Source organism: Entelurus aequoreus, linkage group LG13, assembly GCF_033978785.1.
Source record: "Entelurus aequoreus isolate RoL-2023_Sb linkage group LG13, RoL_Eaeq_v1.1, whole genome shotgun sequence".
In the NCBI taxonomy this organism is placed as follows: Eukaryota; Metazoa; Chordata; class Actinopteri; order Syngnathiformes; family Syngnathidae; genus Entelurus; species Entelurus aequoreus.
The window spans coordinates 54,209,127-54,226,861 of NC_084743.1; the positions used below are offsets into that span (position 1 = coordinate 54,209,127).

Genomic DNA, 17,735 nt, shown 5'->3' on the forward strand with positions numbered 1-17,735 from the left:
CTTCATTGAAAAGTACAGTGCTTTTCCTTCAAAAATAAGGACATTTCAATGTGACCCCAAACTTTTGAACGGTAGTATATATATATATATATATATATATATATATATATATATATATATATATATATATATATATATATATATATATATATATATATATATATATATATATATATATATATATATATATATATATATATATATATATATATATATATATATATTTATATATATATATTTATATATATATATATATTTTTTTTATTTTTTTTTTGTGAAAATTTAGAAACTATCATTGGTATCGACTACGGAGTCGACCCGCTTGTTCAGTGTCAAGTCCATACAATTCCAGCTTTTGCAACAGTGGCCTCTAGCGGAGAATCTTGCAAAATGCCGAACAAACAAACCATAGGCTAAATGTGAAATTAATTTGAACCATAAATAAATAAAAATATCCAGTTTATGTTAGCTCGTTGATTTTAATACTGTATATTTTTAACTATTGACATTCCAGCAAAAGCAAGCACGTAGAAGATATCATTAATAGTGAAACAGAAACATGGATTAAAAAACGACAAGGTTTAGTCTTTATAAACATAAAATCTAGTAATAATGTGACTTTAAACAAACATATTTTATATCCTAACTATTTTAAGATCCATCAGCTGCACTTCCTGATACACCTGTTTGTCAGGTAGTCTTCCTTCTGCGACGCAACGGAGACTTTGAGTCACGACCAACGAAACAATGGATGTACATTTTGTATAGTTTTGACGTATTTTTGTTAAATTTTTGTCTACATTTTGAATTTACTAGAAGTGGATTTTTTTTTTAACTTCAAAAATGTGTCGAATGTGCCATAGGAATTACTCACTGGAAGTCGTGTTGCTGCTTTATTTGCTAGCTTGTTTCGGTGAGTAAACACGCCATACTTCGCATTATTATTAGTATTTTAAGCACTTTTAAGAGTTGTTTCACCCACGGTTATGTAAGTTATTACGGATATTTATTTTAGAAATGACCAACAATGTTCCGAAAAACATCGAAGTGACGGTACACATTGGTTCATGTTTTCGTTGTCTTACACAGTACATTAGAATATTTTCATAACTACACTCCCACTTCTACAAACTACATACAAAACACAGTTTTTGTATATTTATGCATTGTTAATGTACAAATATATATTATAACCCAACATGCATGGACAGTTGGTCAGTGGTGTCCAAAGTGCATTTTCTTTGTACTCCGGCACATTGTAAAAACAAACAGTAATACATAAAAACACAACACAAATGAAGGAAAAATAGTTAAAATGCGTAATTTAAGGAGCAAAAGTTTGGATGGTGATATTAATAACACAGAGTGACATGTAGGTTGTTTTTTTGTTGACAAATATTTACTTGAGTTATTTTTTGTTTTTTCTTATGAAATGTAAAAATATCAAAATGCCCCCTGCATATTTTGATTTTTAAGTATGTTCCAGGTTTCATAATGGCACCAGGGCTGATATTAACACAGGTAAAAGACCAAAAAAAAGTAGATATTGGTGCTTCTTTTTAGTGTGTGAATGTTGTCTGTCTATCTGTTGGCCCTGTGATGAGGTGGCGACTTGTCCAGGGTGTACCCCACCTTCCGCCCGTTTGTAGCTGAGATAGGCTCCAGCACCCATCGCAACCCCAAAAGGGATAAGCGGTAGGAAATGGATGGATGGATATAATTTATTTACCTCACAATGGGGAAATTCTGTGGTTGCAGTGCAGATATCCATCCATCCATTTTCTACCGCTTGTCCCTTTCGGGGTCGCGGGGGGTGCTGGAGCCTGTATCAACTGCATTCGGGCGGAATGCGGAGTACACCCTGGACAAGTCGCCACATCATCGCAGGGCCAACACAGATAGACAGACAACATTCACACTCACATTCACACACTAGGGCCAATTTAGTGTTGCCAATCAACTTATCCCCAGGTGCATTTCTTTGGAGGTGGGAGGAAGCCGGAGTACCCGGAGGGAACCCACGCATCTCGGGTGGAACATGCAAACTCCACCCCAAGCCCGGGATCGAACTCAGGACCTTGGTATTGTGAGGCACATACACTAACCCCTGTCGCACCGTGCTGCCCGCAGTGCATGAGGCACATGCACTAACCCCTGTTCCAAAAGTCCAAAAGATAAGGTGAAAACCAGAGGGAAACGAGCTGCCACTTCAAATGCGCCATTTCTACATACAGCTACAAAAGTAAAACACAATGAACCCCCCCGCCCAAAAAAAATAGCAATACATAATACAAATTGTTCACATACACTTGCACAATGCATAGACAAACAACAAAAACACTATTTCGACATTCCCATAGAACACGGTGGCCTCTGCAGTGCTCCACACCATCGTCTGCTTGGGTTGAGCGGGGGGCAGCACGGCCGGAGACGGGAACAGACCCAACAAAGCAACCAATAGAGCTGACTCCGTTCTAGGCTGCCCACTCGCTCGCGGCCAATGTCAGGTCCGCGCCAAAGTTAAAGAATCCGCCCCAGGGAGACCGAAGTGTCATACATGTGCCCATTCAGCCAGGTCTCTGTGAAGCTCGTCCATCCCGACACTCAACGCTATCTCCGCAACCCTGTCTCTTCCTCTGCATCTCCTCCAGTGTGGCAGAGAGCCAGCAGATGGGTCTCTCGTGCAAAAATGGCCATGGCCAAAAGGCTCCCCAGAGGCAGATCCCCCCCAAAAAAGCACGGTAGAAGTCACGAAAGTACCCCTTGTTGCGCAGTCCCGTAAGGGGCCTGACCCAAAAGGCAAAAAACACATGAAAACAAGAGGGAAACATCAAGAACATAAAGGAGGAAACAAAAGAGACCAGAGCTCCTGCAACCAGCAGCCACTACAGGCGTGCCATCTTGCAAAGAAAAATAAAGTATTATCAGCCAACTGCAACAAGTGCTTGAAAGTGATATCGTGCTAGTAGTTATGCTGCATTTCATATACCTTGGAAATTGGAAGTCGGAGCTAAGTTATGAGCGTTCAAGTTACGAGGTCGGAAATCGAGATGGCCACATCCACAAACGCGTTTGCACTTGCCTTGTATGAATATGAACAACTTATGCACTCTTCTGCAACCTTCAAACCTGGTGGATGAAGAAGAAACTTAGATTCTATTGCTGGCGATGTAAAATGCATATACCACATTTTAAAAATGTACTTCACTACAGTAACTTTATCATATACTAGGGATGTCCGATAATGGCTTTTTGCCGATATCCGATATTGTCCAACTCTTTAATTACCGATACCGATATCAACCGATACGATATATACAGTCGTGGAATTAACACATTATTATGCCTAATTTGGACAACCAGGTCTGGTGAAGATAAGGTCCTTTTTTTAAAAAAATAATAAAATCAAATAAAATAAATAAATTAAAAACATTTTTTTGAATAAAAAAGAAAGTAAAACAATATAAAAACAGTTACATAGAAACTAGTAATTAATGAAAATGAGTAAAATTAACTGTTAAAGGTTAGTACTATTAGTGGACCAGCAGCACGCACAATCATGTGTGCTAACGAACTGTATCCCTTGCAGACTGTACTGATATATATTGATATATAATGTAGGAACCAGAATATTAATAACAGCAAGAAACAACCCTTTTGTGTGAATCCGTGTAAATGGGGGAGGGAGGTTTTTTGGGTTGGTGCACTAATTGTAAGTGTATCTTGTGTTTTTTATGTTGATTTAATAAAAAAACAAAAAAACAACGATACCGATAATAAAAAAAAACGATACCGATAATTTACGATATTACATTTTAAAGCAATTACCGGCTGATAATATCGGCAGGCCGATATTATCGGACATCTCTATCATATACCAATGTCCAACAATACATTGTATTTAGCTGATTTAGTGCCTCAAAAACTAATCAGAAGTGGTAATAACGGATATTATAGAAGCTTACATTATTGTTTACATTCAGAGCAGCCATCTTTGAAGCAAACTCGGGGTGATGAGAATGCTCTGTATTTCCAAGAAGGAACTACTGTACATACCTCGAGGAGCCTTCCATTTGGAAACTTCCAACTAGAAACTGGGAAATTCCCACTTCCCAGTACAAATGGAATGCACAGACAGGGCTGTGTATCATGGCCAATTTCCCAAATTGATAATTTTTGAATTCATAAGTTTCTAAATCAGGCCAGCGGGCCAAGTCCGGCGTGCTCTCCTCTTCAATTTGGCCCGCGAGATGTTATGGGTTCAACAAAATATATCGCTTTCAATTTAATCTTAAATACCAGGCGGTGTCTGTATTCTAAATATTTGCTGCCATCTTGTGGACAATGTAAGTAAATTACATAAGTGACCTTTGAAAGTACTGTAAAGTAATAGCACAGCATTCCCTTACATGACACAATCTAAACAACCTTCCCTAGTCATGGTATAAAAAAGAAAATAATAATGCAACTAACATAAAGGTCAACACACGGTCGGTCACGCATAACATAACTTGCTCACTGAACATTGTGGATATTATGAAAAACGTCCAAACACCATAAAAAAATTCAAAATGACACCCATTTAAATCCATTAGAGTGCATTATGGGAGCAATTGAACATTGTAGATATTATGAAAAACGTCCAAACACCATAAAACAATTCAAAATGACACCCATTTAAATCCATTAGTGTGCATTATGGGAGCAATGTAAGACACTCTCTCCACACTTGTTTCCATGTGTGGCACATTTCAGCTGCTTGATATTTGTGATTGATTACAAAACTTTGAAAATGTCGTCACGGACGTAAACAAGGTAGGAGTCAGACTTGCACATAGTCTTAATATCCCATAATATTATTATATATCCGTTATATTATTTTTATATCCATCATATTAGTATAACATGTACACCCACACACACACACACACCTTTATTATGCAGATTTACATCAATAGCTCATGACAGGCTGTGGTTCAGTGTTCAATGATACGTTAACGATTCACAGCTACACGGTTGATTCAGTAAGACACAAGCCTTCGTTCAGTATCAGTGAATCGGTGAAAGTAGAGTCTTAGTTCGGTATCTGGGATTTAGCTTGTGCAGGAAGGGGAAAGGAGAGTTGATTTAAGGAAAGGAACATATCTGTTGCTTTTATACAAATGCAGTTAGTGTACAGGTTGCATAATTAGTGACATATTACCTTTTTTCCATTTTTTAAATGTAGATATTAGTAGCATTGCATTGAAAAAGTTAAAGGAGATGACAAACCGGGAGTCCTTGATTCAGTAAAACAATTTTTTTTTCATGATCTACCCATTACTTGTAAGGAATGTAGCGGTCCGATAGAGGCAAGCAAAGACTGACGCTCTTTTTAAACTCGTCGCAACAACAACACAACAATTTCTTAGAAGGTTGTCCTGATACCAATATTTAGTTTTTTTCAATGGCAGAATATTACCTTTATGAATTCATTAGTACAATGGTACTTTATTAATACTGCATAACAACTTCCTTGTTATGCATCAATCACAGTCACGGTGACTGAGGTGCCTAAACAAACCCTGGATTTCTGGTCATAATTATGACAGTTTGATTTTATTTCATATCGGTAAATTGTTTTACTTAGTTTTATAATTTTATTTATTTTCATTTAGTGTGCAATAAAAATTATATTCATACTTGTATGTCACAAAATTCCGTAAAAATAAAAAGGCATTGTTTTTAAGCTAAATTTGTATGTTTTTGTTTTTTTAAGTGTCTTACTTTTTTTTAAGGCACTGGCACATTTCAAAAGTAGGGATTTGGCACTAGTATTCGGATTCTTCAACTTCACCTCAAAATCAACATAAATTAGGTGTTGCAACAGGACAGGGATCCCAAAATCATTAAAACTGTTCTAGAATGGCCTTACTAGTCCAGGCCTCAACACTGTTGAATATTTTTGGACTGTAGTTAAAGGTCCATCCAGTCTGTACCAAACAACCAATTTAATGGGGAACTGCACTTAAAAAAAATTTTTTTTTTGGACAAAGACCTCTAAAAAAACTTCCAAAAACCACAAACAATAGCCAATTTAAATCTTCTGACCTGGATGTTAACCAAGTATTAGCAATATTGTTACTTTTAGCCATGCTGTGATCTGAGAATTAAATAGTTTATGCTGCTCTGACATACTGTGCCTGTGAGCTGCTTCATCGCCTCTGAGTTGGTGAAAGTAATTCCAGATTATAAATCATGTCTCTCACTTGGATAGTAAAAGGTTGTAGCCAAAAACCGAAGATTTGGTCAATATTGACATTCAACTTAATCAGAGTAATTTAAAAAAAATAAAACAATTTTTTTTTAACCTGTGTGAGGATTATGATTAATTCTTCATCCAAACGAGAACATATAAACATTCCACGACATCCCACTGAGAGCAGACATTGTACTGTGTGTAATAGTTTTATTATGTTTGTAGTTTGTATTTCTTGTTTTGCAATCTGCAATAGTGCTGCTTTCTGGATCTGCTTATCATTCAGCTTCTGAAACATGCAACGCATCCTCCGTATAATCATGGTAAAAAAATTGTAAGATTTAGATCATCATTTGTAGTCTTTGTTGGCTCTCATAAAGTCTGCCATGGTTAGTAGTTGTGTTGTTGTTGAAGGAAATAGCAAACGTTGTGATGAGTTTTTGATGCGCTGCCATATGCTTAAAATGACTAAAATACGTAGATATTACATGTTATTATTAATGTGCCTGTTACTACATTACATCTATATTTACATCGTGTATAAAAAACGTTGACAAAGATTTTTAAATGTTTTTCGAGTGCTTTATAGGCGGAATAGACGCAATGACTCCCATTACCTCCATTGTTAGCTGATGTTTGCTAGCTTTTATTTAGTTAGACTTCAAAAAAAGAAAAACATATGTGTGCTTGTCTCACATAAGGATTTAGAAAAAAACAAAAACAACTTTTAGTGGGGTTGTGTAAATATTTAACCCGTTTAAAAAATAACTTGGACTTTGGCGATTTCAAAATAATAATACTGCCCTCTGTCGGATATACAGTAATAAACACATTGACACAGACACTTACATTCTGCGACTGTCTTGTTTTATTCTATCATGGTGAGGTAGCTCTTGTTGACATTCCGCTCACCTGGCTGTCAACAAAAGGAGGCGATCGAAAATGACCTACCACTAGATATAAATTGGAGCTGTCCAGAAAGCAGAAAGTCTTGTTAACTCTTCATTTAGTTATTCACGTCATCTTTTCTGATGTAATTAATGCATGAATGACATGACAGGCCACACCTGTTATGAGTGGGAGGATGCAAAAGTTAAGAGTTGAAACAATCCAGTAAAGCAACAACAAGTAATCCGAAAAACAAAGCATAGCTGAAAACACATGCAATCATCCAGAGAACAAGTAAATGCTGCAGGTAAATTTAAATAGTGCAGATTACTACAGTAATTTAACCCTCTGCACTTGATTATATCACGTCGTGTAGTATGATTTAGCTTGATATTAATTTTGATTTGATTTGGTGCTGTTAATAAACATACAGATTCTTCTAGGGATGGGCGGTATGACTGATAACTGTATCACGATATAAGTGTTTTATGGCGGTCGCTATCGATAATTTTTGATATTTTTTATGACCTATTGAAAATAAGTACCAGGAGAAAATTATATTAAATTTAAACATTTTTAATTAGAATATAACCTTCCTCTGATTATAATCCCCTCAGCTATCAAGACAGAAAATAAAGGAAATGTCAACACAACCATGGAAAACACTCAAACAATCAATGTAAAGAAAATTAAAAAATCATTCATCATCATCATTTCTTTTTATTCCTTTCATGAAAATGCATACATACAAGCCATATACAGTTGACACTTTCATTGTTTTTTTGTTTCTTATACATTGAACACTTAAAAGTAACCTCTTGAATTTAAGGTGCTAAAAAGGAATATGTAAGAAATGCCTAATAAAGTGAAACAAAATAGTGTAAAGTGTGAAAATGTAAAGGTAAACCTGAGAATAACTATTTTCTGCAGATTTAGTGCCAGGAAGTTAGTGTGGCCGCCGGCTAAGGTGGCGTGGTATTACCGGTCTTGGTGGGGACAAGCGCCTTGCATAATTTACGGACTACGATCTGTTTTTAAAAAATCCTAAAAACTGCAATACTGTCAGGGTGACTTTTCCTGTTTTATCGACAACTTATCCGCTCTCTGCAGCATACATTTTTAGTATCTCTTCTCACTACATGTAAAGAATCAACCGCGAGACAACAAAACGGCGCAACCAAACGTGATACTGTTATATGATTGGCTGTTAGCCTTTTACTCCAACTGATCTGGATCACTTCCTGCGTTGCTTGGTTACCAGAGAGTGAGTGCCTTTGTTCATGCAACCAAACTTGTTTCGCAACTTCTTGTGTCTTCCAACAATGAAGAAGAACTTTTTTCTCATGAAATGCATTTTTTCTTGATATCGATTGTGTCTATCGCAATATATATATATATCATTTTACCTGCCAGCCCTTGCTGTGTCTTGCATTTATCTTTCTGATAGTATAATTCCGTAAAAAGGGCATATTTCAGATATAGTTCCAAATTGTGATTAATCATGATGAAATAATTTAAATACTTGATTAAAATGTATGTAATTATTTAGAAATGTTTAAACTAAAAAAGTAAATAATACATTAGTACAAGAAAGACATTAGGAACACTTACATAAAAATATATAGATCAGGTCCAATTTTCACTCACTTAGGGTACTTTTCTCCTGTTGGCGCCTCAGTTCAGTTCAGTTCAGTTTCCGTTTATTTTGAAAATGCATACGTTATAATGTAATGCATCACATATTTCCAGTTGTTTCATTACAGCATGTCCGAAAAGGAGTGGGACGAAGCAGAGCTTATTTAATCCTACCCCTTTTCATATCATAGCAATTGTATCCCATTTTCTACACGTTTGAAGTTATGCATCTTATTCGTATTCTCCCATTCAGAATGCGGATATGCCAACCCCTCGTGAAGGAGACACACACACACGTAAGTTGTAAATGAAGGTGTGGATAATTTAATTAATGAGGCAGCCTTTGTGGCTGTGTGAAAATAATGGAACATGGACTTTTCGTAACTTACCATTGAAAAGGGTAATTACTAGAGATGTCCGATAATATCGGCCGGCCGATAAATGCTTTAAAATGTAATATCGGAAATTATCGGTATCGGTTTTGTTATTATCGGTATCGTGTTTTTTGTTTTTTTAATTTATTTTTATTAAATCAACATAAAAAACACAAGATACACTTACAATTAGTGCACCAACCCAAAAAACCTCCCTCCCCTATTTACACTCATTCACACTCATTCACACAAAAGGGTTGTTTCTTTCTGTTATTAGTATTTCTGGTTCCTACATTATATATCAATATACTGTATATCAATACAGTCTGCAAGGGATACAGTCCGTAAGCACACATGATTGTGATTAGTAATCCGTAAATGAAATTTTACTTCACTTGTTATTTAGTGTAGCCACCCTGACGTTATTATGTGGGATAATAGTTTTGTCAAAGTGGCTGACAGCTGTTCCGCGTGCGTGTGCACGCGTGTGCGATTCACAGAGTTGACAACTGACAGTTTAACGTTAACTGTAAAAAAAACAACAATCAAATTATGATAAAACATGTTTTAGATAATCTGCTTGCTACATTTTTGCTGATCTGTTTAGTAAATCAATTGTTGATGATCACCTACTCGTCCTTGTTAGAGTGTCTGATACAGTACAGTATGTTTGTATTGCCATTTAAATAGTCACATTCAATGATGACTTCACGGTCTATCCAAAATCGTATGCATTTAAAGTCGGTTAGCCCAATGATGTCCAAACGCGGCTGATTTGCGTAGTCGTCTCCTGACGTGGTTGCGTTCTCCTTTCCTACTCATGCAGAAACACAGCCAGGTAAATAATGTGCATTTTAATTTTTGATAGGTAATTTAGAGTGGTATTATGGTGTTTTTATATTCCTTTCAATAGATGTTTCCAGGTATCTCAATTGAGGTGATTAGAAAAGATTTTATAGTTTTCTGGAAGTTTATTTTACCATTTTATTATGTCTGGTGTACACTGTCTCCAAACTTCAAGTGCAATATAATGATTCACCTTCCAGGGACGCCTCACTTATTGCTGCCTCAGAAGTGTGTTGACTAGAGGCAAAAGTATTTAAGTCAACAAGAGAATACACCAACAAAGGCCAGCTTTGACAGTGAACGGTCACATTTCAGCAAGTGACAGAGCAGAATTTGCGTTTTTGCCCACCTTTTTCCACTAAAGCGCACAGGAGCATAGGGCCTTTAATGAAGTTGCTCTATCTGCTCCTTTTCGCAGCTCTTTCTCATGTTTCTTCCATCACTGTGAGTTCTCCAGCTGAGCTCCATGCATCCACAGGAGACACCGTCTCACTGTCCTGCACTTTCAGTTCTACTAGCCGGCCGACCAGCAAGATGACTGTCGACTGGTCGTACCGACCTCAGACTGGGGGACCGCCAGAGACAGTGAGTGAAGATCACATAAATGCAAATACAATGTTCACATACTGAGGAAAATAAAGTTTGTACTCTCAATGATCTAAAACTTTTACTATGTACACAAAATACCTATTCCTCTCAAATATTGTTCATAAATCTGTCTAAATCTGTGTTAGTGAGCATTTCTTCTTTGCCAAGATAATCCATCCCACCTCACAGCTGTGGCATATCAAGATGCTGATTAAACAACATGATTATTGCACAGGCGTGCCATCGGCTGCCCACAATAAAAGGCCACTCTGAAATGTGCAGTTTTATCTCAGCACGATGCCACAGATGTCGCAGGTTTTGAGGCAGCGTGCAGTCGGCATGCTGACTGCAGGAATGTCCACCAGAGCTGTGAATTGAATGTTCATTTCTCTACCATAAGCCATTTCCAAAGGTGTTTCAATTTGGCAATACATCTAACTGGTTTACTGGTTAATTGGTTTACATAACCAAATAAATTCTGTACAAACTGTGAGAAACCGTCTCAGCAAAGCTAATCTGTATGCTCGTCGTCCTCACCGGGCTCTCGACGTAACCGACTTAAAGTGGGAAAATGCTTACATTCAACGGCGTCTGGCACATTGGAGAGGTGTTCTTCACTGATGAATCCCGGTTTTCACTGTTCAGGGCAGATGGCAGACAGCGTGTGTGGCGTCATGCAGGAGAGCCATTTGCTGATGTCAACGTTGTGAATCGAGTGGCCCATGGTGGGGTTGGGGCTATGGTATGGGCAGGAGTATGTTATGGACAACAAACTCAAGTGCGTTTTATTGATGGTATTTTGAATGCACAGAGATACATTGACGAGATCCTGAGGCCCATTGTTGTGCTATTCACCCAAGACCATCACCTCATGTTGCAGCATGACAATGCACGGCCCCATGTTGCAGGGATCTGTACACAATTCCTGGAAGCTGAAAACATCCCAGTTCTTGCATGGCCAGCATACTCACCGGAAATGTCACCCATTGAGCGTGTTTGAGATGCTGTGGATTGGCTTTTACGGCAGCTTGTTCCAGTTCCTGCCAATATCTAGCAACTTCGCACAGCCATTAAAGAGGAGTGGAACAACAATCCACAGGCCACAATCAACAACCTGATCAACTCTATGCAAAGGAGATTTGTTGCGCTGCATGAGGCAAAGTGCAGTTCCCCTCTAAGTTTAGGGGCGGTATGGCGTAGTGAGTAGAGCGGCCGTGCCAGAAACCAGAGGGTTGCAGGTTCGCTCCCCGCCTCTTGACATCCAAATCGCTGCCGTTGTGTCCTTGGGCAGGACACTTCACCCTTGCCCCCGGTGCCGCTCACACTGGTGAATGAATGATAGGTGGTGGTCAGAGGGGCCGTAGGCGCAAACTGGCAGCCTCGCTTCTGTCAGTCTACCCCAGGGCAGCTGTGGCTACAAATGTAGCTTACCACCACCAGGTGTGAATGAATGATGGGTTCCCACTTCTCTGTGAGCGCTTTGAGTATCTAATAATAGAAAAAGCACGATATAAAATGTAATCCATTATTATTATTATTATTTAAGGCCTACTGAAACCCACTACTACCGACCACGCAGTCTGATAGTTTATATATCAATGATGAAATCTTAACATTGCAACACATGCCAATACGGCCGGGTTAACTTATAAAGTGACATTTAAAATTTCCCGGGAAATATCCGGCTGAAACGTCGCGGTATGATGACGTATGTCAGTTTAACGGAAGTTATGGTACCCCGTAGAATCCTATACAAAAAGCTCTGTTTTCATTTCATAATTCCACAGTATTCTGGACATCTTTTGCAATTTGTTTAATGAACAATGAAGGCTGCAAAGAAGACAGTTGTAGGTGGGATCGGTGTATTAGCAGCGGACTACAGCAACACAACCAGGAGGACTTTGTTGGAGAGCAGACGCGCTAGCCGCCGACCTCACCTTGACTTCCTATGTCTCCGGGCCGCCAAACGCATCGGGTGAAGTCCTTCGTCCTTCCGCCGATCGCTGGAACGCAGGTGAGCACGGGTGTTGATGAGCAGATGAGGGCTGGCTGGCATAGGTGGAGAGCTAATGTTTTTAGCATAGCTCTGTGCGGTCCGGTTGCTAAGTTGCTAAGTTAGCTTCAATGGATCGTTAGCACAGCATTGTTAACCTTCGCCAGCCTGGAAAGCATTAACCGTGTATTTACATGTCCACGGTTTAATAGTATTGTTGATTTTCTATCTATCCTTCCAGTCAGGGGTTTATTTTTTTTGTTTCTATATGCAGTTAAAGCACGATGCTATCACGTTAGCTCTTAGCTAAAGCATTTCGCCGATGTATTGTCGTGGAGATAAAAGGCACTGAATGTCCATTCCGCGTTCTCGACTCTCATTTTCAAGAGGATATAGTATCCGAGGTGGTTTAAAATACAAATCCGTGATCCGCAATAGAAAAAGGAGAAAGTGTGGAATCCAATGAGCCAGCTTGTACCTAAGTTACGGTCAGAGCGAAAAAAAATATGTATTTCACTGCATTCTAGTCCGTCACTCTAACGTTCCTCGTCCACGAATCTTTCATCCTCGCTCAAATTAATGGGGTAATGGTCCGAATCGCTCTAGCTGCGTTGAAAACAATAGGAAAATATGAGGGAGTGAACAACTGACAACATCACGCTACTTCCGGTAGGGGCAAGGTTTTTTTTTATCAGAGACCAAAAGTTACGAACTTTATCGACATTGTTCTATACTAAATCCTTTCAGCAAAAATATGGCAATATCGCAAAATGATCAAGTATGACTATTCCCGTTTAAATAAAAATAATTCATTTCAGTAGGCCTTTAAGTCCATTCTAGGTGTAGTTGGAAGCGAAATTTGCCACCAGTTTCAGGTAACAACCCGCGGGTAAATTGCGATGTTCATCTGCGTTTATACATAATTAAATGCTGCGGTATTTTTTGTCATTATTCACGTGTTAATTTGTTAAATTCGACAGCGCTAGTGTATTTAGGGCTATACAAGTATTTACGAACCCCTCTATTTGCAAATTTTTCGGTTTACAAACCTTTAGATTGCGCCAAAGCCTCTGTGTGTGAAGTAGAGGTAGGGGAAATAATACATTTTTAGATGCATTGTAATTGGGACAAGAACAATTAGTTAACGTCGATAATCGATGTATTTATTGTAAATAAAGCAATACAGACAGTTCTAAAATTGGCCTCACCGAGAGATCCAACCAGATCCTTTATTATAGGGCTCTTATGTTCCACTTTTGCACACATTTCCATTGATTTAACCAATGTGGAAATTAATTTTACTGTTTCTTATTACAAATACGCTGTTTTTTAAAGTTGCAAGTAGAGATAGGCCGATAAATGCTTTAAAATGTAATATCAAAAAGTATCGTTTTTTTTATTATCGGTATCGTTTTTTTCATTATCGGTATCGTTTTTATTTTTTTGTTTTTTTTAATTAAATCAACATAAAAAACACAAGATACACTTACAATTAGTGCACTAACCAAAAAAAACTACCTCCCCCATTTACACTCATTCACACTCATTCACACAGAAGGGTTGTTTCTTTCATTGATTTTGTGTCCCGCTGAAAGACATTTTGTGCTTGCTCGTATTGAAGAGATTGAGATACCACAGCAGGTTTTTTATTATAATGAGAACAGACTTCTGTAAAAAAATATGCCAAAGCAGACTTATTTTACAGTGGTATAGAAGACATTACCTCTTTCTCAGCGGCGCCTCTTCCTAAAGCACATGCACACACTTACACACAGGGACATTTGTATACGCTTGAACCCCTTATTCATATTTACAGTGTTAATCGAGAAATTTGGTTGAATATAAAAACTCTTTGATTTACGAACCCTGTCCGTAAATCTGGGTTCCACTGTATATACAATAGAAAAAAAATACTACATCGTAATTTATATTATAGATTGACAGATATGTTTTTTTCAGGGCTGACAGTATTTATTAGTAGTCAAGAAGGCAGATAACTGATATTGGGAGCATATATTTAAGTTAAGTTAAAGTTTAAGCCACTGAGTATGTTTAGTGTAAAATTTTGCTAAACATGAATAGTATAAACTACCGTTCAAAAGTTTGGGGTCACCCAAACAATTTTGTGGAATAGCCTTCATTTCTAAGAACAAGAATAGACTGTCGAGTTTCAGATGAAAGTATTTTCTGGCCATTTTGAGCGTTTAATTGACTCCACAAATGTGATGCTCCAGAAACTCAATCTGCTCAAAGGAAGGTCAGTTTTGTATCTTCTGTAACGAGCTAAACTGTTTTCAGATGTGTGAACATGATTGCACAAGGGTTTTCTAATCCTCAATTAGCCTTCTGAGCCAATGAGCAAACACATTGTACCATTAGAACACTGGAGTGATAGTTGCTGGAAATGGGCCTCTATACACCTATGTAGATATTGCACCAAAAACCAGACATTTGCAGCTAGAATAGTCATTTACCACATTAGCAATGTATAGAGTGTATTTCTTTAAAGTTAAGACTAGTTTAAAGTTATCTTCATTGAAAAGTACAGTGCTTTTCCTTCAAAAATAAGGACATTTCAATGTGACCCCAAACTTTTGAACGGTAGTGTATGTCAGTTGGACAAGGCTTTAATTGTTTTTTTTAACATTATTTTTAAGGAAACGTAGTGACATAATTTTTATGCTGCGCTAATGTTGTTAATTTAGCATCAAAAACATCAGGGGATGTCACAAACACCTGTATTACGTGTGTCTAAGAAGGTCATCAACATTTGCATTTCAAAATATGGGAAATCTCCTGAAAATTGGTAAAAATATGGGATTTTTCTACATCACAATAAGTTGCAAGCTAGTCAATTCTATAGCAGTTTATGGGTTTAATACATTTTACATTGTAATGTTTCCTCGTGAAGAACCCTGAAATATGTTGGTTGTTAGGTTGAAGTTTATTTGGAACATGTATACAGTTTCAATATGATACATCACATATTTTACGTATTTGCATTTCTCTTTACAGCCTGTCCAAAAAGGAGTAGGAAGAAGCAAAGCTCATTTAATCTTCTCCCTTTTCCTCTTCTTAGCAATTGCTAAGACACATGTTCACTTCCAGTTCTAAATTTGTAACACAATTTACATCAATGATTTCTAAATGGTACGACTGATATGAAGTATATGATTTCTATATATGACAAATATTTGAAATAAAGGTCATTCTGGGATCCTTCATGTAGCTAATAGGTGAGACATTTTTCGAGCTGGGTGACAATTTCTCCCTCAATGTTGCAGAAATGAGCTGCTGCTTGCTCTTCTTTAAGTATCATATAAGTCTCCTATTTGTTAAAAGTGTGGATTTTTGGCTGAGATATATATTCTTTCATCTTCATGTACATCCGTCCCTGTAGCGTTATTTGATTAAATCAAAGAACATAAAAACTTGCCACGCTCCTGAGCTCATGCACACTGCGAGTGTTGAGGATGGAGGCTTGTCGTGCATCGTGCTATCGCTGCGGTAGCGAACACACAAAACATGTGGAAGAAGGAAAGAAAGAAGGATGGAACGCCAGGAAAGAATGACAAAAACTGGAATTCCCGGCAAAAAATTGAAGTTCTTGTCAGCAGAGAAGACTTGCTGTCGGTGATCAGCACTCCCAAGGACAGAAAAAGAGGAAGGTTGTGTGTTGGGCAGAGTGGTGGGGGCTTAGAGGGGGTGGGCGGTTCGTCTAACTACCGCAGCGCAGCGTAGCAGAAAGGAGTACTGGTTATTATTACTAACTTACGCTGTACTCTTACTATTGTTTTTTTTATGGTAAATACTGGTATCATATGTGCATTTATTGTATCTGCTGATATATTTCTGTTGTTTTGTAAAGAAAATCCCCAAAAATCTGCAAATACCGATAAAAGAAGGCCGATATTGATATACCTCATCATGCCAAATATTGGCGCCGATAATCGGTCGATCACTAATATATATTATCGTCATATAAAATTACCTATTTCGGGATGTATATTTTTGTCCCTATGACATTTAAGTAACCTCCAATATGCGTTTGACTGTGCTAACATTAACATATGACTTAACGTCAATATTATACCACAAAAACAAGAGGCTTTTTTTTTTACCAAGCCTAATATGTTAAAAACTATGTTGGTTAAACCAAACATTTTAATAGACTTGTTAAAACTACATTATGTTGAAAAGATGACCATTCACTTAGATAACTTTTTTAAAGTGAGTTGATCCCTTGTGGATCCATAAAGTTTGTCTAATGTTTCAACCAATATTATTTACATCCAAACCTTGTCAGTTTAAGATTATCTGATAATTTATGTACTCAATCACAGTTCAGCCCACCCTCAATCGTTTTCAGAGGGTTCCCCGGAAACCTCATATGAACAGCAACCTAAATTCCTTTCTTCTGAGGTGGCATTGTGGTCTTTTCCTAAATGTCATCCACGTTTCCATTCCAACCCATATCAGCACTCAATCCTCTTACCGTGTTCAATCAGAGTTGAGCCTCAGTTACCAGTCCGCTAAAAAGCACCACATAAATTAAGCAGTTCCATTTGGACTTGAAGATAGCCATCAAATGTGGTTCTGTGTAATTGCATTTGGCCCACCGGAATCCATACTGTGGTAGTTGCAACTCTATATGCCATCATTTCCTATAGGAGCACTCAGAGTGAAGTGAAGGCTAATGTTTTGTGGCTCATCTAATATGAAGTAGTGTTGGTTTAGTCATTAAGCCAAAGTTGTCTGGTTGCAAAGTGCGTAGGAAGATGAGAAGAAAAAACCCTAATATGATGGTATCGTTTTGTTAGCATGCACAAGGTTGTGTGTATTAAATCAACATTTCATAACCTCACAAATCTGTGAAGTGTTAAAAAAAGGTGTGCCCGCTACACATATTTCTTAAGCCCCAACAGTTTCATTTATTTAATTGTCACCATTATGTTGGCCGCTTGTGTGCTGGAGCGAATCCAGGTTGACATTATGGGAGAAGTAGGGTAGGGTCGTCATGCAGGGTACATTGAGAATAACAACCATTTTCACACACAAGTCTTATAGTCTCCAATTAACCCAAAATGCGTGATTTTGGGAGTTGTGAGGAAACCGAGTACAGGGAAAACAAGCAAAGTCTACACAGAAAGGTTTGAGCCAAGATTCCAAACCC

The 17,735-nt window shown here is 37.7% G+C and overlaps 1 protein-coding gene across 2 annotated transcripts in view; it reads left to right on the forward strand.

Moving 5' to 3' along the window:
• The first annotated feature begins 676 nt into the window (after nt 1–676).
• mpzl3 (myelin protein zero-like 3) overlaps nt 677–17,735 on the forward strand; it is a 44,970-nt gene continuing 27,911 nt past the window's right edge. Inside the window, exons 1-3 of one of the 2 annotated variants that reach the window (XM_062068055.1) lie at nt 677–913; nt 10,400–10,425; nt 10,491–10,566. In XM_062068055.1, the coding sequence (XP_061924039.1) occupies nt 10,409–10,425; nt 10,491–10,566 (93 nt within the window). In that variant the 5' untranslated portion in view covers nt 677–913; nt 10,400–10,408. Of the gene's footprint in view, nt 914–10,399; nt 10,567–17,735 lie in introns of both variants that reach the window. The other variant, XM_062068054.1, reaches the window with a different exon arrangement.